This window comes from Lissotriton helveticus, chromosome 8 (genome assembly GCF_964261635.1).
Source record: "Lissotriton helveticus chromosome 8, aLisHel1.1, whole genome shotgun sequence".
In the NCBI taxonomy this organism is placed as follows: Eukaryota; Metazoa; Chordata; class Amphibia; order Caudata; family Salamandridae; genus Lissotriton; species Lissotriton helveticus.
Window position 1 is genome coordinate 1,325,082,593 of NC_136069.1, and position 27,568 is coordinate 1,325,110,160.

A 27,568-nucleotide genomic window follows, 5' to 3' on the forward strand; every position below is an offset into this window, starting at 1 on the left:
GTGGCCCAAACATTGACCCTATGTTGCATTAATGTTAGTGTGGCTAAATGTTCAGTAGTTGTCTAAGGGAAATCATATCATTATGGTGCAAGCCACTTTGCCTTGTCTGGTCAATATACCATATAATGTTCCTCAGCTCTCTCAAACTCACTATGCCTCAGGAATGCACTATGGAGCCACTGCCACATGCACTTACTTTGCAATACAGTGATTCTGGGCTTCAGTTGTGTCTGTTTTCTGAATTTCTGGTTCTTCTGATGGGTTAAGTTAGAGCAGTCCAACTTCGGCTGTTAAAGTCTGGAGTCATTATGGAAATAATGTTATTTACACAAAATCCTAATGGGAATCAATTATATAGTTCAGTATTTACCATGAAAATCTAGTTTGGCTCCAGCCCTTATTTATGAGTTGTCCTATGTTTTGAGTTCCAACTGTTGGCTTCAAAATGGGTAATTCTTTTTTAGTATCCAAATTATGTGTGTTTCCACTTGGAAATTTAATTGTCACTATTCATCCTGTTTAGCTTGAGGCTGAGATTAGATTCAGGGATCAAAGTATACTTGCATGTAAAGATGGATGTTGGTGATCCCTGAGGATTTGTAGGAACTTCTTTATGGAAAAGTAGCAAAATGCCTACTAAAAGCCAGTCGAAGCACATTTCCTTTAAAATATTGTTTTTGGGAGGGTGGAGTCTGACCCTTAACAAGGTGGCTGGCTCTTGTTAATGCTCCTGAACCGCCTGGCGCCTTCCTGAGAATTACAACCAGTAAAGAGCGCTGCACTGCCATATTCCCCGTGGCATACTGTCGGAAGACATTCAGCGCGGATTGCTGCCCTTGGCATGGACTTTTGGCAGACCAACATGCTCCTGCTGACATCGGCACGATTGCTCCAGCCGTGGCCTCTCATGACCACTGGTGAGTCCTGGGCCTGCAACTTCGACCCATGACTCTCCATCACTTCAGCAGAGCAACACTAGAGCACATCGAGCTTGCCCTTGTCTGACACTACACCTTGCCTGTGGGTACCAGCCTTGGGGATCCCCCCTATGATGGCTACAGTGCCATCTACGAACAACCACCAGCCCTGCTACATGGAGCCTTCACACTGCCTGGTTTCTTCCTCTGTTCCGCCTACGCTCCGCAGGCCTTTGGGTTTCTCAACAGACACAGGCTATCACGCCCACTCGAGAGCTTTAGGCCACATTGCACTGCACAGCTGCATTGCAACTGTGTTGGGACATGTCCGGCTGTTGACCGCAGCCCTCTACCTACTGGAAGCTGGCCTTGAGGTTCCCCCTGTGATGACTAATGAGCCATCTTCTCTCCAGCACCAGCCTTGCTGAATGAGGTCCATTCCACCACTCCTACCAAGCCCTGGTAGACCATTGCTCTTGTCTGGTGGGCCAGGGGCAAGAAGTGAACCACATGTTCAGCCTGCTCATTGTGCCTTTATTAGCTAGAGCATCACTCTTGGATACTACTTCCATTGGTTCCCTAGCACTGACCATTGACCACAGCCTCTGATACCTCCGGCTCTCCTGAGTGGCTTTTTCGGGCCTGCCATCCACCTGATCGCCTATGTGGTAACGCTCTGGTGGGGGCCCTGTTTGGTACCTTATGGCTGAACCTTTTGTAACTACGATTTGCAGCACTCCTGCACTGTGGGTGTGCCTACTACTGCTGCATCCTGCCTATACGGCCCTACCTTACCAAAACAGTACTTCAAGGGTTGGCTCCACACTCTTTTCCCTTTGTACTAATCCCATTGTCCTTCCAGATGTCCATGGGTAAACCCACCTGCCAGCTGCTACTTACGTACGTGGTGACTGGCAAGGCTAGAAATACCACACCAGCCATGGCAGATGGCATCTTAGAGACTCTTCATGAAGGAACTTATGGATATCAAGTCAACCATGAACTCTATGCATACGATACTAAAACCACGACTGCAGAACTTAAATCTCTTTGGGCCAAACTCACGTCCTTTGAAACCTGCTTTGATGCTACAAACCGCACAATGGAGGCCATGGAAGATCGCGTGACTGTTTTGGAAACCAGCCTTGATGTTGGCAGCGAAGTGTGGCATGTGCGCAGAAAATATGCCGGAGATCTAAGACTACAGTCACAGGAATAATGCTAATTTATTTAGCATTCTGTAAGAGCTCAAGCCAATTTGACCATGTGTCATTGCTCTTCTGCCTCTGCTGGCCCAACCTTCAAATGACTGTTGTGTGTGTGTTCGCCCGTCTGAATGTCCATCCATCCTAGTCGCCAAGAGCTGGTGTTGCAAAATCTCCAACGTTGCAAATTAGATAGTCCCTGTTTCTTTGTTGAATCTTTTTGCCCACATGCCTTTCTTTGTGATCTCTCATTTGGAAACTTGCAAGTATTGTCCACCCTGATGTATACTCCCTCTCCGGAGACCCCCTGATAGTTTCTGTGGAAAGCCTTTACCCACCGAGAAGCAAGTACAAAGGTAGTAGGAATTGCATGACCTCTCTGAAGTGTCATACCTCTCCCAAGCGGCTAGACCCCTTTATGTGTCCTAGAATCTTGAATTGTCTCAACTTCAAATTCCTGTGAACCATCCACTTGTACTGGGGTGGGGTGGGGTGGGGTGGGGTGTGGTGTTGTGATGTGACTATATACCTGGCTGGTTTAACTCCTGACACATGAACCACAGGGTACATTCTACGTATGCTTGTTAAGACCACTCGTATAGGAGAGGAACCTAACAACCGTATGATCTTAAGGGGACCCTAAATCGAGGAACAAACTTAGGATGAGATCCAGGAATGTGGAGATGAAAGGTGGAGAGACAAATCATATATCCAACCTGATAAATAGGGGCGGGTCTTCAGTCCATATCAAAGGAACATTTGTAGTGTGCCTTAGTTTTAGTTAACTGAAAAACGTCCGGTTTCTGGGTTAACTGCAGCTTCTAAAGTAAAGATATGACTGACGTTACTCGAGTGATAGTTATGGTATAGGACCTAAACCTGGATGAAAACCATGTGTGCAACAGAAGGAAAAGCAACCTGATGCACTACATAGGGAGTTATATGCTATCTCTGCCACTGAAACCCAGGATGCCCAATCTTTTAGATGTTTCAGAGAACAAATGCGGATGTTTTTAAATGCATTCTGATGGAAACAGCAAGATACCTCCCTGCATAATATTTTGTCATGAGACACTGTTATACATTATAGTTGAACATGAAGTTGCTGCATCAGATCTAAACCTTTTACGAAAAACGTTTAGACTGATAAGGACCCAAATAGTGTTTGAAGTATTAAGATTGGCTTTGTCAATGCTTGTTTCTTTGCCTAGATGGTTACTATTGTTAGCCACTCATATGCTGTTGGTATATAGGAATGGTTATTTTGTTTTAAGGCAGCGATGGCCACAGAGCATGAGAAAAAAATATTCCAAGATGGCGACCGTTAATGTGCACATGCCACCCACCGATTCAGAACTGGGACATAGTGAGAGTGCAGGGGAGGTATGGTGAATGGGATCATTCATTTTGACGAGAGAAGAGGGTCCAAATAGGGATTGGAGGAGCAGGAAAGACTCAGAGGATCAGAAAGTAGCTCATGATGCACTACAATACACGTCATCAGTTGAAGGATGCAACTCTGCCAATCAAACTGAAATGCTCTTTGGGTAAGACAGACAAAAGATTACGGAGTATAGCCATCATATCATGAGCAAGGGGTGGGAAAACTCTTAAGTCTGTTTTGGATACAGTAGGCATGTTTACTGACAGACAGCCGAAGCTGTCTGTTGACGAGACCTACAAAGGAAAACCATCCTCCAATTTACATGTTGATGTATATGTGCAATGCATACAGCTGCTAACGATATGCACTTCTTTTTAGATTCCCGCTGACGCGCCATGGGATGCACCACATGCTGAAGAATGGGACAAGATGACGATGAAAGATTTTATCGACAGCGTTTGCTGGACAGCGTAAGTCAATTCAATTCAAAAGTGACGTTTATTTGAGACCATTGGGTCTTTAAACCCATAAAAACATATCACCCTTTACAATAATTCTAAATTGTACATCTGATCTAAGCCATTGATTGGATAATATGTCCAAATAGGGGTACCAAATTTCTTTCTCCCAACTAGTTAGCATAAATTTCACTGACTCTTTCTTTCTCAGATACTCCATGTCTTCTATGAAGTATCTGAGAAAGAAAGAGTAAGAGTGAGTCGAAAGAAAGTTTTATTGTGAAACCTGAAAATAATGCATACAATATAAAATTTAAACTAAAATTGAATCCATCACCTGGCAGGAATCTATGAAATTTTCTGTCTGTGACTCGGAATGCATTCTCAAAGGAAATTTGTGTTACTCCTTTGCTGTAAGCCTAATTTAGTAGGCTATATTTTAGAGGACCTATTTTGTCAATCATTTTGTTTACTCGTAATAATATGAAATTCCATTAAACAAAACAGTTCATCTTAAAATAGGTAAAAAGCAGTTCTTTGTAGATTATTTTTATTTTGTCAATTAAGTCTGCCCGATGTTATGTTTACATCTTAGAAGTGTAGGAAACGCCTAGGGCCAGTAACTGAGTGCCTTTTTTATGCCTGTTAGTTAGTGCTTTATTTTCAGATTGCACAGCTTAAAAAAAGCACCTTCTCTCACTCTGTGAGATTTATCTCAAAGTTTACAGGTTTGTCTCCATTTTTTGCGGGGTACGGAATAGTATCACTCTAGTTGTTCATTAGGAATCTCTGGAGGAGCAACAGTAGGCCTGTGGGAAGACAACATAAAGACAGCTGCTGCTGTTGAAAGTACATGTTTCACTCATCCTTCCAGACTTATTTCTGATGAATATTATTGTTAGTGCTCTAGTTGTTCTTTGAAATTTTGTGATGAAACTGCACTAGAACAATAAGGGGTATATGTAGGTAATTTACATTTTGCGATTCTCAAATAGCGATTTTTAAGGAATAGCTATTTGAGATTTGCAAAATGTAATGTAGGTAATAAATCGCAATTGTTTTGCGAATCTCTCAAAATTCCTTAATTGGGATCAGCAAATTGCGAATCGCAATTAAGGAATGAGTGTCCCATTCATTCCTATGGGCCAAGAGGCCCATAGGAATGAATGGATATACATTCTCAAATTGCGATTTTCTATGAGAAAATCGCAATTTGAGAATCGCAATTCCAAGGATGCCAGGGTGTCCAAAGGACACCTGTTGCACACCTGGAATGTGCCTGAAAGTACATGTGGCGCACATACTTGCCCTAAGGGCATGTCTGTGCGCCACATGGCACTTTGAATTTAAAAAAAATGCATTTTGACAGTACATCGCAAAATACCATCTACTTGGAGTAGGTGGTATTTTGCGATTCCTTAAGCCAAAATCGCAATTTAAAAGGCACCCCTACATAGCATTTAAGGAATCGCAAAATTGTGATTCCTTAAATGCTTGAGCAAAATAAGGAATCGCAATTTTTGCGATTCCTTATTTTGCTATGTGGCACCTACATACCAAAAGCCAGAATTCTACGAATTACGGCGTTTGTGAATTGCAAACGCCTTCCTACATATGCCCCTATGGAACCAGCTAATAGCTCGCAACTCCTGTGGGAAGTACATGTTTTACTCAACAAATTAGACTTTCCTCTCTAACGGCAGAGGACACTGATTGTGAATTTATAGACAATATGTCCTCCTTTTAGCCTTTGGGGCCCTTACCATCATTTTTGTGAGATATCAAGTGGAAAAAACATTTTCCTTCACTCGTGGTTCATCAGATCCCTGTAGAATATCAGCATTCGCTTGCACTTAGTAAAATCATCCTAGAATGCATCACAATTTTTTTAAATTAGTATGTCACCACCAACAAATAATTTATGTTGCAAATAAATTCTGTATCACCCTAAATATCCTTTTAGTAACCCTCACAACGAGCCTTCCACTATAAAGCATTTCAAAGTGACAAAAATGGCAGACCCTTATCAGGCAAACAACTCCAACAGCTGTGCCTCTTTGAACCTTACACTTAAATAGTCCTGTGAAAAACACACCCTCTAACAAACACATTTTGTGAATTTCAGTCCTGATATAATGGGTCTGATTTACAATACCAATATTAGCCAGGGAAGGGCACGCCCAAGTTGGTACTAACCAAGGTAGAATAGGCCCTCAACTTGGCCTTGGAGCCCTAAGACTCCACACTTGGGAATGCCCTACCCATGAGATAATATTGTTCCAGTTCTTACATATTTAACCCGTTCCGTGCTCCCGTCGGCCAACAGCCGACGGGAGCACTACCTGGCTGGGGCTGCGAACGACCGTTGGCCATCGCAGCCCCATCCGTTCTTCGAACGTTCCACACTGGCGCAAAAAAGTTCGAAGCAGCTAAGGCGTTAAAAAATCTTGTGTTTATTATGGCTGTACAGTGCACTGCAATATATGCAAACAAATGATATAGAAAAACATGTAGTTTATAACAATAATGGCAACTAATAGAGCATATAGTATACACAGAATTGGATTGTGATACCTAATAACCTATGCAGAGGTTTGAACCTCTAAGGCAAGTCACTTACAGAAACAAATATTCTGCATGTGTCCAGTTGGTGATAAGTAGTATTATTTGTTTGCCATGAGAGATTCTACAGGAAATGGGTGGTGAAGGTAGAAACCTTATCCTGATGTTAGGATGAAAAGGGATGGTAAAAAACGGAAGTAGAATTTAATACTACTGATGGGACGTATGGTAATTGAGGATTTAGTTTAGTCATCGGATCATTGATACAGATTTTTCTTTTGTTGGGTAGGATTAAGTTGCAGTGGAGGTGCAAGCTAAGCACCTTTCATAATTAAAGTGTGCACCTAGAATGCATTCTGATTGAGAAGGGGTGATTGAGTCCAGAGTAAAGAGCTTAGGGCCAGATGTAGTAGCCTAAATACCGGTCGGTAACAGCCGATTTCGGCCGTTACCGACCGTTACCGACCGGTATTTGGGTTTTGCTATGTAGGGGGCTGAAATTTACAGAATCGGTATATTTACCGATTCGGTAAAATTACCGATTCGGTAATTTACCGAATCGGTAAATATACCGATTCTGTAATTCCAGATGTAGCTGGCACTTCAAAGAGTGCCACAGGCCCTTTAGGAGTCGGTATTTACCACCCAATCCTATTGGGTGGTAAAATACAGAATTCCAGTGTACATGCACATCTGTGTATGTACACCTATGCCATGTGACACACAGACATGCCCTTAGGGCATGTATGTGTGTCACATTGCACACAAGGCAAAAACTGGGGTGCTACAGGGTGTCAAAGTGACACCCTGTCCCCCTTGGAAATCCGGTATTTTTACCGATTCTGTAATTACAGAATCGGTATTTGCCAGTGATTAATATGGGCTTCAAGGCCCATAGGAATCAATGGCAAATACCGATTCTGTAATTACAGAATCGGTAAATACCGAATCATATCGATTCGGTATTGTTTACCGAATGAATACCTACATCAGATTTACGATTCATTAATACCGAATCGGTAAAATTCGGTATTTATGAAGCGGTAAATCTGATTTACCTACATCTAGCCCCTAGAGAATACAAACAATTTTGGTGTTGAGGATGTTGGGGAGGGAATTATCTTTGTCTTAAATAGGTTTGGCTTGTGGTAGGGCTGTGCCAATCATTGGTAGATAGCAGGTAAAAAGTTGTTTGTGTAAATCATTTTCTTAAGTATTTTATGTCTATAAAACATTACATCTTATCCAGCATACAACATATTAACAGTTGAGTCATCACGTTAATCCAAATGAAACATCACTGACTGTCCTCAAATTGCAAATAGTGAAATAAAATGCAAAGGAAACCCTATAATATTAGCTTTCAAGCCAACTAATATAACATCTCAACCCCACCTCCAGCCCTCCCTCGGAACTACATTTGTCAGCCACCTATCCCACAAGTTATGATGCCAACCGTCCAGCAAGCCACTCCTCCCAACCTTCATCGTGGGTGCTATAATCACCAGTCTCTTCAAACAGAGGGCCTCTCCACAACCCCCAATCGAACAAAGCCGGCGCTCTCCATCTAGGGTGAAGCATGATACTTGGGAGGCCATTTCATGTGGAAGAGGTGTGGCGCCGCGGCCAGGGCGACTGACGCTGGAATCTGGGGACCACGGTTCGATCCCCGGCTCCGGCGGCAGGTCAGCCCAGCACCATGTGACTCTGGGCAATAGCTCGCTTAATCTTCCCGACGGCCCCCCAGCGCCTAGAGACCCTTACGGGTGATTGTGCGCTTTACAAATGTGGACTTTATGTGACTGTACAGCGTCTTACTTTTGGCTGCGAAGTGTAGTGGAGTGCCATTCATATTATTAGCCAATTGATCCATGGCCAGAATTGTCCAGAGCCTGTGGTACCACTGAAAGAGTGGTGGATTATCCCTCTTCTCCCAGTGGAAGACTATTGTTAGCTTCCCTTATGCTCTGTAGCACCATGTGCCAATCATGTTTTGACACACTTTTATTGCTTAGTGTGCCTCAAACCAGCAACAGAACCTTCAGGACAAAGGGTATCTGATATCCTAGAATCTCAAAGTTGCCACCCCCCTCACAAAAGGGACAAATCAATGGGTATGCAATCCTCGCCCCCCCCACCAACCCTCCCGGTTCTGCAATTGCTCCAACAATTTGGATGAACATTTGGAAACATATGACACAAGCAGGAGGGAGTATAATGCCAGCCCAACCAGGGTTTATAATGAATCTCCCTTCCCAAAAATATCTTAGCAGATGAATTGATTTCCCCTTATTAGCCCCTCCCACTGCTTTGGAGATATCTGTGCACCCAAAGCCCATTCCCATTCCTTATTATGGTGCCAAGTCTGAAAAGCCTCCTGAGCAAGCAAAACTTGATATAAATTAGATTTAATGCCTCTCGAGCCCACCAGTTTGGGGAAACACAGCTTTCAGAGAAGTCCTATGTTGAGTTTCACCCTGTCAGATTATTAGATTAGTGACCCAACGGTGAAGCAGTGCACATTGTAAACAGCCCCACTCAAAAAGACCAAAGTTGGTCTTACATCGTAGGAATATCTTAGGCCTGGAAGCCTCAAACATGTCCACGAGTGTCCTACACCCCCTTGTCCATTCTTGGAATGCAGTGACCTTTGCACAGGGTAAATCCTTTATTATGACGAGTTAGGGTATATGATGAGAGTTCCGTCACCAATCCTGGGCTTCTATATAGGTATCCCATACTCAGAGGGTTGTTGTGATTGTTGTGCTGACATATGGACTTGTCGGCCTAAGCTTTTTATTCAGCCTTACCAGGTCCCGCAGAGGCCTTCGGGCAAAGATGTGGTCCATGTGCCTCCAGTTCTACACTGATGCCACCATGGACTATTCCACAGCTATCCTTATCTGAAACACCACATAGTAGAGAGAAATATCAGGTATGGCCAACCCTCCACTTTTCTCCTCTGCGATTCACAGAATTTCACTGTTTGCAAACGAAAAATCGTATTGTGCATTGTAGGGAAGAAAAAACCCACTTGTAAAATAAGGAATCGGAAAATTTGTGATTCCCTATTTTGCGCCCACAATTAGAGGATCGCAATTTCTGATTCCCTAAAGGCTATTCTAATAGCCATCACAAATTGCAATACTGCTTTAAGGAATCGCAAATTACCACTAACTTCAAGTTGGTAGTAATTTGCGATTTCCTAGAAAAATGCAATTTTTTTTGCATTTTTCAAAGTGCCATGTGGCTCACATACATGCCCTTAGGGCATGTATGGGCGCCACATGTGCACACATGCGCATTTCAGGGGTGCAACAGGGTATCCTTTTAGTACCCTTGAATCCTTAAAAATGCATGCGCAATTTGCGAGTACCTATTGGGTACTCGCAAATTGCGCATGCAATTCCCATTTATTCCTATGGGCCTCTTGGCCAATAGAATTTAATGGGAAGCTATTCCTTATTTGAGACTCGCAATTTGCGAGTTGCAAATAAGGAATGCGTAGGAATCGCAAAATATTAGCAGATTCCTACATACATTGCATTTTGCAAGTCTATAATAGCGAATCAGTAAAATTCGCTATTATAGACTCACAAAATGTAATGTTGATACAGCTGGCCCCTAGTGCCTGCAAATAGAGGACAATAAATGGGGGGGGGGGGTGTCCTGTTAATCTACATGCCCAAGTGGCTGATAGGTTTCTTAGCCCAGCAGAAGGGAAATTCCTTAGGAGAGGGGCAACTTCTTCAGCTGGTACTGTTAAATTGAGGACCTTAGATAAAGATCATAATTGATTTTATTCTCGGATAATCTCTTGAAGGCCTGTTAAAGGGAGAGTATTGCTGGAAGGGCCGATCGATCGGGACACCAAAGACAACACCACATTGTCCACATAAAGGTGAATTGTGTACCCACCAGACCTCAGATTCCTGGACTAACAGCCCAAGGGGTCCATGAAAAGGGGAAATAAAAGTAGGAATAAAGAGCACCCCTGGCGAGAGCTTCGGTATAGCTGAAAGTCCTGGGACAGTTGGCCATTCAGAGTGACCCTATCTTTAGGACTGGTGTAGTTGGGTTAGACCTCATTTAAAAATCTCAGGCTGATGCTGATGAGCAGGAGCAGTAGGAATGAGAAGGACAATTCCACCCAGTCAAAGGCTTTTTCTTCGTCTAGCAATGGCAGGATCGCTGGAATTTCTTCAGGGAAGCCTTTTCATGAGCTAAATGGCTACGCTTATGCTTTCATGAATCTGACATCCCTGCACAAATTCACTCTGGTCTGGGCGGATCAGGGACGGGAGGACCTCATGGAGGCCGGTGGCCAGGATCTTTGTATATAGTAAATGCAAGAGCTAGAATGGCTAAGGGCAGGGCACCTCACACTGCAAAACACATAAAATAATAAATGCTGTAAGAGGGTGGCTTGGCTTGCACTGCACCAACAAGCTAAACTCACTCTTTTGCACTTAAAAATGTGGTTATTTGTTACAGGGGATATGGTCGGTATGCAGCTGGCCCATACTGTTAATGTTCTGTCTGATGATACAGCTAAGCTTAAGGAGTTTTCTGTTTTCACTTGGACTTTTCATCTGGGGAGGCATATTTGGTACCACAACAAGTTGCTTACCTTAATGATGTAAAGCTTTCTCAGATTACTGAGGCTCAGGGATTCCATGGAAAGGCACATACTGCAGGAGGAAGTGAGGGTAGCCATAAAATCACCCTTTTTAACTTATGCACTGAAATGGGCTACACGACTCAACAATAGGAGAGTCAATCATCTCGGCCCTCTTCAAACCAGGCAAGTACATGCAAAAATGTGCGTCCTACCTCCCCATCGCACTTTTGAATATTGAAGCAAAACTACATATGAAGATACCCACTTGAGCCGTTCTTGATTCCCTAAGCCCTGTCCTGAAGATGCAAGGCCCCTCGGGCGACTCCAACTGGCCAGGTCTCACTTCCTTGAAGCTGTGCCAGGATCATTCCTCCTCAGTGGAACACCTGAGGAGTGCTCAGGCTGAGGAACTCTGAAAAAGGAGAAGGCCTGGGACCTCTCAGGTCAAAGGATAGGCCAAATGGATATGCCCAGCAGTACTCCTCATAATTTTAGTTATCCCCCTGAAGTCAAATCTTTACTATAGGGTGGCCTGGCCAACATCCTGGTATATAGAACATATTCCCTGAAGAAGGCATTGCTAAGCTGCCAAGCTTGCTTAAAAATATCTTCCCTTCCCGAATAGTGAAACTTAATCAGGATATATCTTGGTCTTTGTTGCTGAACTCACCATTTAAAGCCCACCTTGTGGACCCTGTCAAGGTTCACCCCTTCATGCCCATCTCCTAAAATGTTAGACAAAAGGCTGGTCCTGATAGCATCCAAGTTAGGATTTGGGAACTTTTCACTCAGACCACGTATCAATAAGTTTTCCCTTTGGAAGTGGTTCTCCAAATCCTCCAACATTTCTAGGGCCAACCTTGGTTGTTGTTCTACTGTGAAGCCAAAAGATGACGTGGCTACATGCTGCTCTCCTACAGTATCCAACTATGCCTTAGTATCTAGTTGCATTGACTCGCCAAGTCAAGGTCTGTGTGCAGTTCTTGTATCTTGGAGCCTAGGTCGGAAGGCATATCAGCTATTATCAAAGTCTTGGCAATGTTCATCTCTCAATTAAATTTGGAATGCCTGAATATTTCTCTGTGAGGGGTATATCGTCCAGACCTGCATGAGCCTCTCGCACCTCCAGGGTGATGTCTTGCCCCCCCCCCCAGTCGAAATAAGCAAGTAGACTCCCCTTGAATGTGTTTTTTTCTTAGGGGACATGTGGAGCCCTCCTATACCCCCGCCTCATCTGAGGAATAACACTGGAAATGCCTCTGTTCTCCATGAGGTTGCAAGAAAGAGAGCACAGAGGATTAAGGATCGTAGGGTCACAAGGAACAAGCGCTCACTTCATCTTGTTCTGACTGCTCCTCTGTGCTTTCCAGATCACTTAGCACACTGGAATAGTGGCCCTTGGAGCTGGCAGTTAGCTCCCCACAGGCTACAGGCCAGTCTTTTTTAAAAGGGCTTGCACAATTCAGAAAACTGGGCCAAGAGGAGGGTGAACGCTGCCCTTGTTCATGTTGTCTCTCAGGGTCCCGGATAAGTTCACCATGCTTTGTTCGGCAGTCAGCTCTGGGCACTGAATGCGTTACCTTGGGTCTTCCGCATGACAGTAGGATAGCATTTCTCCTCTGAGCCCTGGGAAGGAATCACAGCCAATCCTCATCGCTCACTGTCCCAGGCCTTGTGCTCATCAGTCTAGCACACATGAACCGCTGTTCCCCTGCGCTGGGACCAGCCCTTGACCGCCAGTCTGGCGCTCTGGGAGCGCTGTCCTCGCAGCAGCAATCTGGGGTCCGGAATTCTTCCTCACCGGTGGTGTCCCTTCTCAAAGAGGCAGTTAAGACATCTGTCGGCAGTTTGGACCCCCGGAGACATTGAGGCATGTGATGAAATTTCCGCAGGCTGGGAGCTGAGATCGAAAACATCTAGATTGTCTGCCATCTTGACCACTAACCTTGGTGACCTGTTTTTTATATGCTTGTCAGGCACATGATGCTGAAAGAAGAAGAGTTGATTGTCATTGGTGAACCTGTGGTGAGCGGGCCCAAATGGGGAGTTCATATTGTACATGTTAGAAATATGGGGCTCTAATTGTCAGAGGTAGGTACCTATGTCCAAGTAGGGACCCTTGCTTCTAGTCAGGGTAAGGGGGATACACACTTAAGATAACCCCTGCTCACCCCCTTGGTAGCTTGGCACGAGCAGACAGGCTTATCTCAAAGTCAATGTGTAAAGTGCTTGTACTCAAAACACACAGTAACACAGTTAAAACGACGTCAATGGATGCCACACCAGTTTACAAAAATTTGGTATCTTTATCTAAATCAAACAAGACCAAAACAACAAAAATCCAACATACAGATGTCAAAATAGCACTTAAAAACAGTTACTTGCAGAAATAGCACTTGTAGAAACGAATAGCCCCACCTGGGGATATTATGACGTCGTGACCGACAAAAATCCAAAGTACGGTGCTGACCGCGAGCTGTGTTGTGTCAGACATGGTGGTCATATGGACCCTCAAACAACAGTACCTTGGAAATTGAAGTCTGTGGACGATGCATGGCATCGTGGAGGTGAGGTGTCAGTGCCGAGGTTGAGGCCGGTTTCCTGGTTGCCACAGGGAGGTGAGGCGTCGTGTCTGCGAGGAGGCAACGCGACAAGTCCAGGACAGGGGAAGACCGCAGCGTCAGCGGTGAGGCGCCAGTTCCAGTGAGGCATTGCAAGGTTGAAGAGTTTGTGAAGGCACCCTGGTCGGCTATCGACCCCGCAGTAACAGATGGGGCTGCTGGCAGGGACGGCGTTGGTGCTAGTGGTGGCATCAGGAAGGCCAATAACTGCAGGCGTCAGCAGGTGTCGAAGGGCATTGGAAATGGGGTGGCGGCGGGACGTTGCATCGCGCAGTTCATGAGGGGTTCCCCTGGCCTTGGGGCAGCTGACAGCGGTGGGCATAGTTTATCTTGCTTCTTTTAGGTTTCTCCAGCTCCCAACAGCAGGAACATCCTCGAGAGGCCCAGAACCTGGAATGGGCCCCTTCTGGCAGGTCAGAACTCCTAGCAATGGAGTTCAGGGGAGCGGATGGTGAAGTCTTTGTGTCACTGAGACTACAGAACAGGCGGCCAGCACACACAAGCCCTTGGACATTCTTCTTCAAGCAGGTTCTCAGCAAAGTTCCAGTCTTTTTTCTCTTACCTAGTAGAAGCAGCTACTGCAGGCCAACCCAGCAAAGCACGCAGCAAAGGGACAGCACTCCTCCTTCAGCTCTCCAGCTCTTCTCCTCTGCAAAAGGTTCCTCTTGAGTCCAGAAGTGATCTAAATCTCTGGGGTTTAAAGTCCTCTACTTATAACCCATTTGGTCTTTGTTCTCTTTGTGGCAAGGGTCTCTGAGCCCAGTTCAAACCAGTTCTGTCATCTTTAGTGCAGCATTACTACAGGAACTGGAGACAGAATTGCGCAGAGGAGACACTGCCTATTCAGGTGTAAGTGAAACTCCTCCCACCGCTCTAAATGCACCCAAAGTCTATTCAGCTCAGCTCTGAGTCACCCAGGAAAGGCAGGACACACCTCAAACCCCCTTGTGGCTGTCTTCAGTGCATGCACATCCCCAGCCCCTGTCACCCCAAAACCAGACAGTCAATGCACAAACCAGTAGAGGCACACAGAAAGGTTAAATAAGAAAATACCTACGTCCTAAAAGTGTTATTTTCAAGCACACAATTTATAAACCATCTCCCTAAAAAGATGTGTTATTAAATTCTGACTTCAGAGAGCCTAACTCCATTCCTCTATTTTGTCCTAATGGTAATTAATACTTATAAAATGTTACAAAGTAACTCCCATGTTAGTCTATGAGACAGATAGCCTTTCAATAGTGAAAAACTAAATTAGCAATATTTGTAAAACACACCAGCACATGTCCTACCTTTTACCTACACTGCAACCTTCCCATGGGGGTACCTTGGGCCTACCTGAGGAATGTCTTACATATAAGAAAAGTGAAGGTTAGTGGCACTTGCCAGGTCGGCATGGCAGTTGAAAACTGTGGGCAGACACTGCAGTGGCAGGTCTGATATACCTTTACGGAGCTACTTATGTGGGGGGGCACAATCAGTGCTGCAGGCCCACTAGTAGCATTTGATTTACAGGTCCTGGGCACACTTTGTGTACTTGCCTATGGGCTCACCAGTAAATCAAATATGCCAATCAGAATAACAATTTACACAGGGAGCACATGCATTTTGACACTGATCAGCAGTGGCAAAGTGTCAAAGGAATCTAAGCCAGCAAAAAAAAGAAATCCAGCACAGCATCAAAAATATAGGGGTAGAAGCAAAAAGTCAGGGGGAACCACACCAAGCATGCCAAGTCTAACAGCATATAAGTTGATTAATGTTTGTTTCACGTGCTTGAGTCACATAACCATAATGCCATAGAAATCAATGGAATGCCTAACTCTGTATGGTCAATTATATAGTAGGTGCTGAAGAGCGAGCAAGATGGTGAACAAAGTTGGTTAATATGCCTGCTCTCTAATTCTCTTTCTGCACAGTGCTGCAAAACGCTTTGCTACTCTCTTTGTGAATGTCAATGTTACCAGTGAGACTCATCATGTTTCTGCCCTCTGGTTCCTATGGTACGTGAAGCTCTGCGGTGGACCAAACCGAATATTTTCCATCACCAATGGGGGACAGGTACAGTGATTTGCTCCCTTCTTTAGCCACCTAAATATGGTGCATTGTTTAAAGTACTACAGCAGTCCTTCTACGCTAGAGGTTGACGGCACATATACAGTGTTTAGTATAAACATTACAACACATGGAACACTTCTGAAGTTGGCTCTGCATCCTTACAGACTTTACACTGCTTGACCAAAATATATAATTGTATTGGTCAAGGCATTTCTTTATGAAGTAGTGATTACTGTGTTATGTTCTTATCAATCACTATTTTTCATGGGTGTAGGAAATCTGCCTTGTCTACACGGTCTCCCCTCGTTTTCCTTTTTATTGACACTATTTGTCTGGTATTGCATGTTCTCTGTTCCCAAAAATGAAGAATTGGTTCCATCCAATTGGTTTATTTAAATTTATCATAAGGTTATTGTAAGTCAGTGCCGAAATTGCCTGGGGCATGGCAGTTAAATTTTGTATGTGTGCGGCACTGTACTGGAAAGGCATGGGGAGCAAATAAATGATGGATTTAGGCCCAGATCTCTGTACTGGGGTGAATGTTTGACATTGTGCAGCATTCTATCCATCAACTTTTCTTTTTGCATTTGTCACCGCGAGTGCGACGGTTATGCCATGATGTGGGTTCAGTGCTCTCCATGCCACTGGAGTCCAGCTAGCCTGGCTGATGAGGGGAACAGGGTCAAGATTGATTTGCATATGGCTGGGTCTGAACTGGAAAGGCATGGGTAACAAAAAAAGAATGGATTTAGGCCCAAATCTCTACACTGGGTTGAATGTTTGAAATTGTGCAGCATTCTGTCCATCAATTGTTCTGAAATTGCCCTTGGCATGGATGTTACATTTTGTATGTGGGTGGTAGTGTGTATTTACAACACTCACATGTATCTCTTAAATTCTCTTCTGTTCTGAGTAGCTCACTCCACTCTGGCTGGAGGCAGGGCAGTGACAGCATTGGAGAAGCTCAGTCATGGATTAAGAAAAATGGCAGGTGTTAGATTTGGGGGTCTCTAGTTGGCACAGGTAGGTACTTGTGACAAATAGGGACCCTTCCCTCTAGTCAGGGTAAGGGGGTAAACTCCCAAAATAACCCTGCTCACCCCCTTGGTAGCGTGGCATGAGCAGACAGGCTTATCTCAGAGGCAGTATGTAAAGCATTTGTGAACACATACAGTAATTAAGTGACACACTACAGATGGACACCATACGGGTTTTATATCAAAAATAAGTATTCTTTATATAGATTTAACACAAGACCACAAACAACAAAAATCCACAATACTGTACTTAAAATGGTAGTTTTAGCTTGGTTCTCTTTAGTTCTTAAAATGCGACACTTTGAGTCAATGTACCATAAGATGCGACACACAGGGCAATGAAAGTGTTGCAACGATCGAAATGCGGCAAAATCCAGTGCAAAGAAATAAAGACGTCAAGTTCTTCCTGATGTGGCACACTTCTCCGATGTTGTGAAAAGCCTCGGTTAGCTGCGTCAGCCCTTGTGCTGAGATGCGACGACAGCGGCAGTTAGGATTATTAGATGTAATAATCTAACTGCCCATTCTGGCCTAAGGAGAACAGGGAGCCTTGCAATAGTGAAAAACTAAAATGGCTGTTTTTCACTATTAGGACATGCCACATACACCAGGGAATGTCCTACCTTATACTTACAATGCACCCTGCCCCTGGGCCTACCATAGGGGTGTCTGATATGAAGGAAAGGGACGGTTTTGGGCCTGGCAAGTTGGGAGCACTTGCCCAGTCAGCATGGCAGTACCAGACTGCACACAGGCTCTGCAATGGCAGGCCTTAGACACAATTTTACAGGCTGCTTCTGTGGGTGGCACAACCAGTGCTGCAAGCCCACTAGCAGCATTTGGATTACCAGCCCTGGGCACTCCTGGTGCACTGTACTAGGGTCTGACAGGTAAACCAAACCAGCCAATCATGGAATCACGAATTCATACATTAATTTACAATAGGGAGAGCATATGCACTTTAGCACTGGTCAGCAGTGTTAAAGTGCCCAGAGTCATAAAACATCCAACAACAGGTCAGAAAAAATATAGGAGGAATGCAAAAAGTTCAGGGATGACCCTGCAAAAAGGGCCTAGTCTAACAGCAGGAAAGTAATTTCTGCATTCCAGTGCTGTAACCCTTCCTTGTGCTGCACTCTGGTGTCTGATCTTTGTACTAAGTGCCTCATTTACCAACTTTTGAAGCATGGCAGTGTAGCAGACCTTCCTGCTGAGCTGCCGGACGCCAAATAAAAAATGCAGGAATGCACTATATCTTCAAGATACGGCGCATTCCTGTCCTTCTCCCCTGCTGCGACGCACAAACAGGAGCCGTGCGCCAACGCAGACACCCTTACGCAATGGTACAAGGGTGCCTGCGTTGCGGAGATGATTGTTTTTGTGCAGGAAGGGTCACTTTCCTGTACAAAAACAATCATTGATGACATTTTGCTCTTTCTATGTGTGCAGAAGAATGTAGCACGCATAGAAAGAGGAAAAAATGAGGAGAAATAAAAGTATTTCTCCTCTGCGCCACTCCTACGCATCTCTTGGGGAGACGTAGAAATCTGACGCGTTCCCAGGTTTATGATTCCTCATAAATTTAGGAATGTTTCAGATTACATGGCTGTTGCGTGGGAACACCCACAGCAATACCCATGGAATGCCCCTTTCACACAGTGTTCTGCGTGTAAGGAGCACATATTTACAAGGCCATAAAAAGCCACGTAAATTTGTGTTGTATGAGCTTGTAAATATGCTGCGGCACATTGCGCCACCGGAGCGTCAAAAAAGTTATGCTCCAGTGGCACAAAAGTGCCGCCAGGGCCTTGTAAATGATGCCCAAGAAACGCCAAAAGCATCGAAAGTTTGTCAATGAGGCCCCTAGAGTCCAGCACCGAATCCGGTTTTGGGTAGTTCTTGCTTTTTGCATATGCCTCTCGGACTGGTCCAGCCATTGTCTTTGTTTTCAGGTACAAGCAGGAATGTGGGGTGGAGTTGGGAGTCTTTTGTTAAGAGAACCACAAAACAAAGGCAAAAAAAGGGAGAGACTGCGCCACTAAACAACTTATTAACCTTTGGGGCTAAGCACTTCTAGGGACCAATATAGCTGGAAAGGGCAGGAGGATGTTTCTACACTTCAAAAGGATGTTCTGTTTCCTATCTTCAACACCGTCGTGTTTGGTCCATTACAAAGGACCTCAGGAGAAACCCTGTAATTCGCATTGCCCAATATGGTTCTGTCCCACTCTCCATCTTATGTACCACTTTAGTTTACTCTCATGTATCACACTTGTTCCACATGCACTCCACTGTACATTTTTACTACAACTACATGCCTCATCTATGTCCTAAATGGATGGAGTAATGAAACACTTACAGGGGATGACAGATAGATGAAAAATTAAACATGAGAGTCTAGTAGGCAACTCCTGATGGCAAGTAAAATGGCTTGTTCTGTGACTACAATTGGTTACTGCCCTAATTGTCAGTGAGCTGACAGTAGTCACACTCAAAAACGTCATAGTGCAGTATGTGTGGCCCTGAAAACCACAAAACCCACTCCACGTCTCATGTGTGGTGAAATGAAAATAAAAAAATCAGCAATAATTGCTATCAGGAACATAATCCAGGGGTGCACGCTCTCAAAGGCTATCTGTGGAGTCTTTTCTCTCTTAACAGACACCCCAGAAGATCAAAATGCCACAGGTTTAATCAACTACTAGAGACCTCCAGCCATTGGAATGGGATGAAAGTCCATGAGCGCTACAGTGCTGTACCCCTTCCTTATGCTCCATGGTAAAGCCCAATCCTTGTGAAGAGAATGACCACTCACTGCAGCAATTTAGGATTCTCTCCTTTCATAGCCGTCAGCTGCTTGAGGAGTTTGTGATCTGTCTTGACCAAATCATGGTACCTCACCAGTAGGGCCTATCCCTGTGAAGGATTCACAACAGTGCGTAATTTGAGCCGGTGGGGGCCATCAGCGCTTACTTTTGGGGACCAGAACTTATTTGCAGCAACAGATATTTACTGAGGGCAAGAGAGGGAGGAAAAACATACAGTTGGGAAAGACAGAGGAAGAGAAAGACGGCAATACCGCCAGAAAGGGAGAAATCTGGAACCTAAAAGAGCGAGACAAAGGGACAGAGAGTGTCTGGTAGTGGATTAAAGACTTCCAACCTTGTTATTTGGCACACTGACATTTAATTGCACTGGCCGCTGGCTTCTGAGCAGAACTTCAGGCACGGGCACTGTTACTTTCACCAATTAAGCACCAGTCAACACTAAGGCAAAAATGTTTTTTTTATCGGCAGCCCGCTTCTGCTTTCTAGGCAGCAACATGTGGCTGCTTAAAGAAACTGGGAAGCATATGTACAAGGACTTAATGCCACAAAAAACAAACAAAGTCCCTTTTCGAAAGACTAGGAAGAAAGCGAAATGAATATATAAGTACATTCTGTAGTACCACCTACAATTCGGATCATGTGCTATAGGTACATTGTGCAGGAAATATGACAAAAGTAGGTTACCACAACTTTTTTCTTAAAAAGCCCTTTTAATTTATCAGTTGCTGTAATGTCTTACAAAGAGACTCAAACTAAAACATATATTAAGCTATGTATTGTTGTATTTAAAAACTTTTGTTGTGTTTAAGACCAAGTTGGTATTAGGTTCCTGAGGTAAAGAATACAGACATTAATCCACTTGTCTCGTACAATAACTTCATTGATACATAAACATTGTTTTCTTTATCCACTTAAAAAACTAATACCAAATACACATTTTAGAATTACAAGTTTATAAATACACAATCTTTAAAAAAAACACAGAAAACTGTTGTTTTGGTGAAAGTTTGATTGATCTTCACCTACATCATGAAATTTTTTTTTCAGTGAGTTGGACCTGGCCCTTTTTGGCAGGTTCACCCCGAAACTTTTTGCTTTTTCCTAGCCTGTTTCTGGAACCTGGTGTTGGTGATTTTAGGCCTTTGCGCACGTTTTCACTGTGGTACAGTGTAAGGTGCGTGAGCTCTCTGTGTATGTGTGGTGAGTGACCTGCCCTCTCTTAGGAATGCATGGGGAATATGTGTGACCATGGTAGTTCCTGATGTGTGGGAAGTGCAGGGTCGAGTTTGGTATGTGCGAACTCGTAAGATTGAATGCTGCGTAATGACGTACAAAAGGGGATGATGGATGGAGCGTTTGTATAAATCAAACACTCACCCCCAATCAACTGATCTGGGTTTAATCCATCACCATTCTTTAGTTCACTCAGCCACCCCAGTTCAGACATGGCTATATGCAAATCAGTCTGACCCTGTGCCTTATGGGAACAGTCCAGCCCGAACAGCCAAGCCATGTCTTCCCTGGAACGGAAACAAGCATCCTGGGACCGGTTTCGGATTCATAATCCTCATCAGCCAGGCTATCTTGAATCCAGGGGCCAAGTGAACAAGGGACTCACGTCTGAGCATACCCTGCCACACTTAGGGCGAACAAAGCGATACAAAAGGGGATGATGGATGGAGCGTTTGTATAAATCAAACACTCACCCCCAGTCAACTGATCTGGGTTTAATCCATCACCATTCTTTAGTTCACTCAGCCACCCCAGTTCAGACATGGCTATATGCAAATCAGTCTGACCCTGTGCCTTATGGGAACAGTCCAGCCCGAACTGCCAAGCCATGTCTTCCCTGGAACGGAAACAAGCATCCTGGGACCGGTTTCGGATTCATAATCCTCATCAGCCAGGCTATCTTGAATCCATGGGCCAAGTGAACAAGGGACGGCTGTAATGCCAGAAACCGGTCCTGGGAAGCTTGGTTCCGGTCCAGGGAAGACATGGCTTGGCAGTTCGGGCTGGACTGTTCCCATGAGGCACAGGGTCAGACTGATTTGCATATGGCCATGTCTGAACTGGGGTGGCGGAGTGAGCTAAAGAACGGTGATGGATTAAACCCAGATCAGTTGACTGGGGGTGAGTGTTTGTATTGTCAACGCTCCGTCCATCACCTCCTTTGGTTTTTCTTTGTTCGCCCTAAGTTGGCAGGGTATGCTCAGACGTGAGTCCCTTGCTCACTTTGCCACTGGAGTCAAGCAAGCCCGGCTGAAGACGGCTGTAATGCCAGAAACCGGTCCTGGGAAGCTTGGTTCCGGTCCAGGGAAGACATGGCTTGGCAGTTCGGGCTGGACTGTTCCCATGAGGCACAGGGTCAGACTGATTTGCATATGGCCATGTCTGAACTGGGGTGGCGGAGTGAGCTAAAGAACGGTGATGGATTAAACCCAGATCAGTTGACTGGGGGTGAGTGTTTGTATTGTCAACGCTCCGTCCATCACCTCCTTTGGTTTTTCTTTGTTCGCCCTAAGTTGGCAGGGTATGCTCAGACGTGAGTCCCTTGCTCACTTTGCCACTGGAGTCAAGCAAGCCCGGCTGAAGACGGCTGTAATGCCAGAAACCGGTCCTGGGAAGCTTGGTTCCGGTCCAGGGAAGACATGGCTTGGCAGTTCGGGCTGGACTGTTCCCATGAGGCACAGGGTCAGACTGATTTGCATATGGCCATGTCTGAACTGGGGTGGCGGAGTGAGCTAAAGAACGGTGATGGATTAAACCCAGATCAGTTGACTGGGGGTGAGTGTTTGTATTGTCAACGCTCCGTCCATCACCTCCTTTGTTTTTTCTTTGTTCGCCCTAAGTTGGCAGGGTATGCTCAGACGTGAGTCCCTTGCTCACTTTGCCACTGGAGTCAAGCAAGCCCGGCTGAAGACGGCTGTAATGCCAGAAACCGGTCCTGGGAAGCTTGGTTCCGGTCCAGGGAAGACATGGCTTGGCAGTTCGGGCTGGACTGTTCCCATGAGGCACAGGGTCAGACTGATTTGCATATGGCCATGTCTGAACTGGGGTGGCGGAGTGAGCTAAAGAACGGTGATGGATTAAACCCAGATCAGTTGACTGGGGGTGAGTGTTTGTATTGTCAACGCTCCGTCCATCACCTCCTTTGTTTTTTCTTTGTTCGCCCTAAGTTGGCAGGGTATGCTCAGACGTGAGTCCCTTGCTCACTTTGCCACTGGAGTCAAGCAAGCCCGGCTGAAGACGGCTGTAATGCCAGAAACCGGTCCTGGGAAGCTTGGTTCCGGTCCAGGGAAGACATGGCTTGGCAGTTCGGGCTGGACTGTTCCCATGAGGCACAGGGTCAGACTGATTTGCATATGGCCATGTCTGAACTGGGGTGGCGGAGTGAGCTAAAGAACGGTGATGGATTAAACCCAGATCAGTTGACTGGGGGTGAGTGTTTGTATTGTCAACGCTCCGTCCATCACCTCCTTTGGTTTTTCTTTGTTCGCCCTAAGTTGGCAGGGTATGCTCAGACGTGAGTCCCTTGCTCACTTTGCCACTGGAGTCAAGCAAGCCCGGCTGAAGACGGCTGTAATGCCAGAAACCGGTCCTGGGAAGCTTGGTTCCGGTCCAGGGAAGACATGGCTTGGCAGTTCGGGCTGGACTGTTCCCATGAGGCACAGGGTCAGACTGATTTGCATATGGCCATGTCTGAACTGGGGTGGCGGAGTGAGCTAAAGAACGGTGATGGATTAAACCCAGATCAGTTGACTGGGGGTGAGTGTTTGTATTGTCAACGCTCCGTCCATCACCTCCTTTGGTTTTTCTTTGTTCGCCCTAAGTTGGCAGGGTATGCTCAGACGTGAGTCCCTTGCTCACTTTGCCACTGGAGTCAAGCAAGCCCGGCTGAAGACGGCTGTAATGCCAGAAACCGGTCCTGGGAAGCTTGGTTCCGGTCCAGGGAAGACATGGCTTGGCAGTTCGGGCTGGACTGTTCCCATGAGGCACAGGGTCAGACTGATTTGCATATGGCCATGTCTGAACTGGGGTGGCGGAGTGAGCTAAAGAACGGTGATGGATTAAACCCAGATCAGTTGACTGGGGGTGAGTGTTTGTATTGTCAACGCTCCTTCCATCACCTCCTTTGGTTTTTCTTTGTTCGCCCTAAGTTGGCAGGGTATGCTCAGACGTGAGTCCCTTGCTCACTTTGCCACTGGAGTCAAGCAAGCCCGGCTGAAGACGGCTGTAATGCCAGAAACCGGTCCTGGGAAGCTTGGTTCCGGTCCAGGGAAGACATGGCTTGGCAGTTCGGGCTGGACTGTTCCCATGAGGCACAGGGTCAGACTGATTTGCATATGGCCATGTCTGAACTGGGGTGGCGGAGTGAGCTAAAGAACGGTGATGGATTAAACCCAGATCAGTTGACTGGGGGTGAGTGTTTGTATTGTCAACGCTCCGTCCATCACCTCCTTTGGTTTTTCTTTGTTCGCCCTAAGTTGGCAGGGTATGCTCAGACGTGAGTCCCTTGCTCACTTTGCCACTGGAGTCAAGCAAGCCCGGCTGAAGATGGCTGTAATGCCAGAAACCGGTCCTGGGAAGCTTGGTTCCGGTCCAGGGAAGACATGGCTTGGCAGTTCGGGCTGGACTGTTCCCATGAGGCACAGGGTCAGACTGATTTGCATATGGCCATGTCTGAACTGGGGTGGCGGAGTGAGCTAAAGAACGGTGATGGATTAAACCCAGATCAGTTGACTGGGGGTGAGTGTTTGTATTGTCAACGCTCCGTCCATCACCTCCTTTGGTTTTTCTTTGTTCGCGTAATGATGTATGCGTCATGAATGTGTCTAGTGTGGAAGTGCCACTTCTAGACATGGGTGTGCATGTGTAGGGAGTCTGCTGGCACGTGATTGGCTGGAGGCTGGCTCCAGGAGTGCCTGGGCCTGCTTGTGGATTGACTGTCTGGTTTGAGGGTGACAGGGGCTGGGGAGCCCCCAGGAGGTTGTTTGAGTCAGCCCCTGGTTGAATGACTGCATCTGCAACTAGAGTGGTGGGCGGAGATAGCACCTGGGAGTGAATAGGGCTGTGCCTGCCTGCCACAATGCTGGCTCCACCTCCTGCTGGGCGGCTGTCGCCTCTGCCCCTCACACTGAAAGGAGTTCCCTATAACCAGTTCTAGCTGGTTCTCACACTGCCTGCACCCTTTAGACAAAGGATTTTATAGTATAAAAAGGGGCTGTGTCCCCTTACAAAATGTTCTTGTTCCCAACTTGAATCCTGCCAGGGGCGTGCTGCTGCTTGGGCCCAGGGGAAGGCTTGCCTACCTGGGCCCTGCCCAGCCCCTGGATACCTGATGGACTGCTGCAGGTCATGAGGGGCTTTGTTGCTGGACTTTTTGTGCCTTAAGCGCTGGGAGGGCTTTCTTTTTCTTCCTATAGTGCAGGGAGCGTTTTATGGTTACTTCTGGACCTTTGCTGGTCCCATAGCGCTAGGGAGCGCTTTATTGCCATAGCGCCTGGGAGCGTGGGGGAGCGCTGCTCTGTTTACCGCGGCTGTCCACGCCGCCTGCGTGTCCTGTTGGATTTATTTTTGTCAGAGGGAGCCTACCCCTCGGTCAAGTCATCCCCCGCCTGCCGTGCCCGGAAAGGGCCGCCGCACTGCCCGCGGCGACCCGGAAGGGGTTGGCCGGCCGCCCAATCCCAGCGCGGCCTGACCAGAAGTCCCGCCCGCCGCCGACGAGAAGAAAAAGCTGCCCGGGTGAGGAGGTGCCGGTGGAAAAAGCCCCGCAGCTCCCAGGAGGGGGGCCCGGGTGAAGAGAGGCGGTGAGGTGCAGGCGGGGCTCCATTGTGGGGAGGAGAGCCCCGCACTGCCACTGGAAGAAGGAAGCCGCCTGCCGTGTCCGTCCCGGGGCTCCTGAGTGAAGGGAGAGCCCCGGGGAGAGAGAGAAGTCCGGCAGCCCGAGCCGCGAGGCCTCCGTGCTGCAAGGAGAGCCCCGCAGCAGGAGAGAGGAAGCCCCAGCCTCCGCCGAGAAGAAAAAGCTGCCCGGGTGAGGAGGTGCCGGTGGAAAAAGCCCCGGGGCTCCCAGGAGGGGGGCCCGGGTGAAGAGAGGCGGTGAGGTGCAGGTGGGGCTCCGTTGTGGGGAGGAGAGCCCCGCACTGCCACTGGAAGAAGGAAGCCGCCTGCCGTGTCCGTCCCGGGGCTCCTGAGTGAAGGGAGAGCCCCGGGGAGAGAGAGAAGTCCGGCAACCCGAGCCGCGAGGCCTCCGTGCTGCAAGGAGAGCCCCGCAGCAGGAGAGAGGAAGCCTCAGCCTCCGCCGAGAAGAAAAAGCTGCCCGGGTGAGGAGGTGCCGGTGGAAAAAGCCCCAGGGCTCCCAGGAGGGGGGCCCGGGTGAAGAGAGGCGGTGAGGTGCAGGTGGGGCTCCGTTGTGGGGAGGAGAGCCCCGCACTGCCACTGGAAGAAGGAAGCCGCCTGCCGTGTTCGTCCCGGGGCTCCTGAGTGAAAGGAGAGCCCCGGGGAGAGAGAGAAGTCCGGCCGCCCGAGCCGCTAGGCCTCCGTGCTGCAAGGAGAGCCCCGCAGCAGGAGAGAGGAAGCCCCAGCCGCCGCGAGCAGTCGGTGAGTCAGGGCTGGGCCGGGCAGAGTGGGGCATATCTGTTTTCGCTCCCCGTGGGAGCAGAAGAAGCCTAGGGGTGCCGGCGGGAGGCAGAATCAGGGCGGCCCCGGATGGCAGTGGGCCGCCCCACCGTGTCCCAGAGCTGTGAGAAGCCCCAAGCGGCGCACTGGTTTTAGCGAGCCCTGAGAGGCTCGTGGCGCCATTGTAGTTTCGAGTCCCCAGAGAGGGGGACTCCAACGTAGGGGCATATTTTAGTGTGGTGCATTTAGGGCGGCCCTGGATGGCAGTGGGCCGCCACAACGTTGTCTAGAGCCTGCAAGGCTCCCACGATGGGCATGGTATTTCCGAGCCCAGATGTCTCCAGTGAGTGGTGCCAGCTCTTGAGGGGGCATGTTTGGGTAAAGAGCCTGAGTGGCTCTAGCCTGGCCTTAGGTGTTTAAAGCGCCAGTGAGAGCCCAAGCTGCATTTTGGTGGCCAGAGTCTGAGACCTCCAATGATTGGGCGCAGTTCTGCTCCAGGGTCAGTGAGGGCCCTGTCGCAGTTTTTATTGATCTCCAGCTGCCCAGCAATTAGTGGGCAGCTGCACCGTTTAGGCGCAATTTAGGAGAGAGAGTCCCTGTGTGGGACAGAGATGGCACAGTGGTGCCAGGCCTTCTACAGCTGCGCAGCACTTAGTGCCAGCTGCAACGTTTAGACCCTGTTGGTGTTCCCAGGTGCCCAGCAAGTAGTGGGCACCTGCAACGTTTAGGTTTTGCGCCGGTGGCGCACCCCTGACTGGCGCTGCATTGGTAGCGCGCCCTGACATTCTGGACACAGGGTTATTGAGTCCCCTTGTTGGATGGCCAGTTGGCCAGGGGGCTGGTATGTGAATTCTGCGCATTGTGATTTCTATGTTTTTGATAGTAATTACTAAGGTGATGTTTGCGCAATGTGGTTACCTGCTACGCTTATGATGGTAATTGCCTAATGTGAGTTTTGCGCAATGTGATGTGGTGCTAGGAAATGTAATGCATTTAATATGATTACGCACCTTGATCTTACACCTCTGAATGTTTTTAGGCATCATTTGTTTCTGCGCTATTGAGTTGTGTTCTGGCACCTCTGAATGTTTTTATGCATCATGTGTCTTCCTTGTCCTTACACCTCTGAATGTTGTGATGCATCATGTGTAATGTGTTCTTGCTTACACCCCTAAATGTATTTTATTCTTAGGTGGTTGTTCTTTCCAGTACAGGTGGTCCTAGTGAGGTCCTGGTTCCCTGCGTGACATTCTCCTAAG

At 47.0% G+C, this 27,568-nt stretch overlaps 1 protein-coding gene across 1 annotated transcript in view; it reads left to right on the forward strand.

Annotated features, from left to right (window-relative positions):
- LOC144773341 (amine oxidase [flavin-containing] A-like) overlaps positions 1–27,568 on the forward strand; it is a 667,192-nt gene that overhangs the window by 511,350 nt on the left and 128,274 nt on the right. The window contains exons 5-6 of the mRNA XM_078658306.1: positions 3,885–3,976; positions 15,688–15,829. Of these exons, the coding sequence (XP_078514432.1) occupies positions 3,885–3,976; positions 15,688–15,829 (234 nt within the window). The remainder of the gene's footprint in view (positions 1–3,884; positions 3,977–15,687; positions 15,830–27,568) is intronic.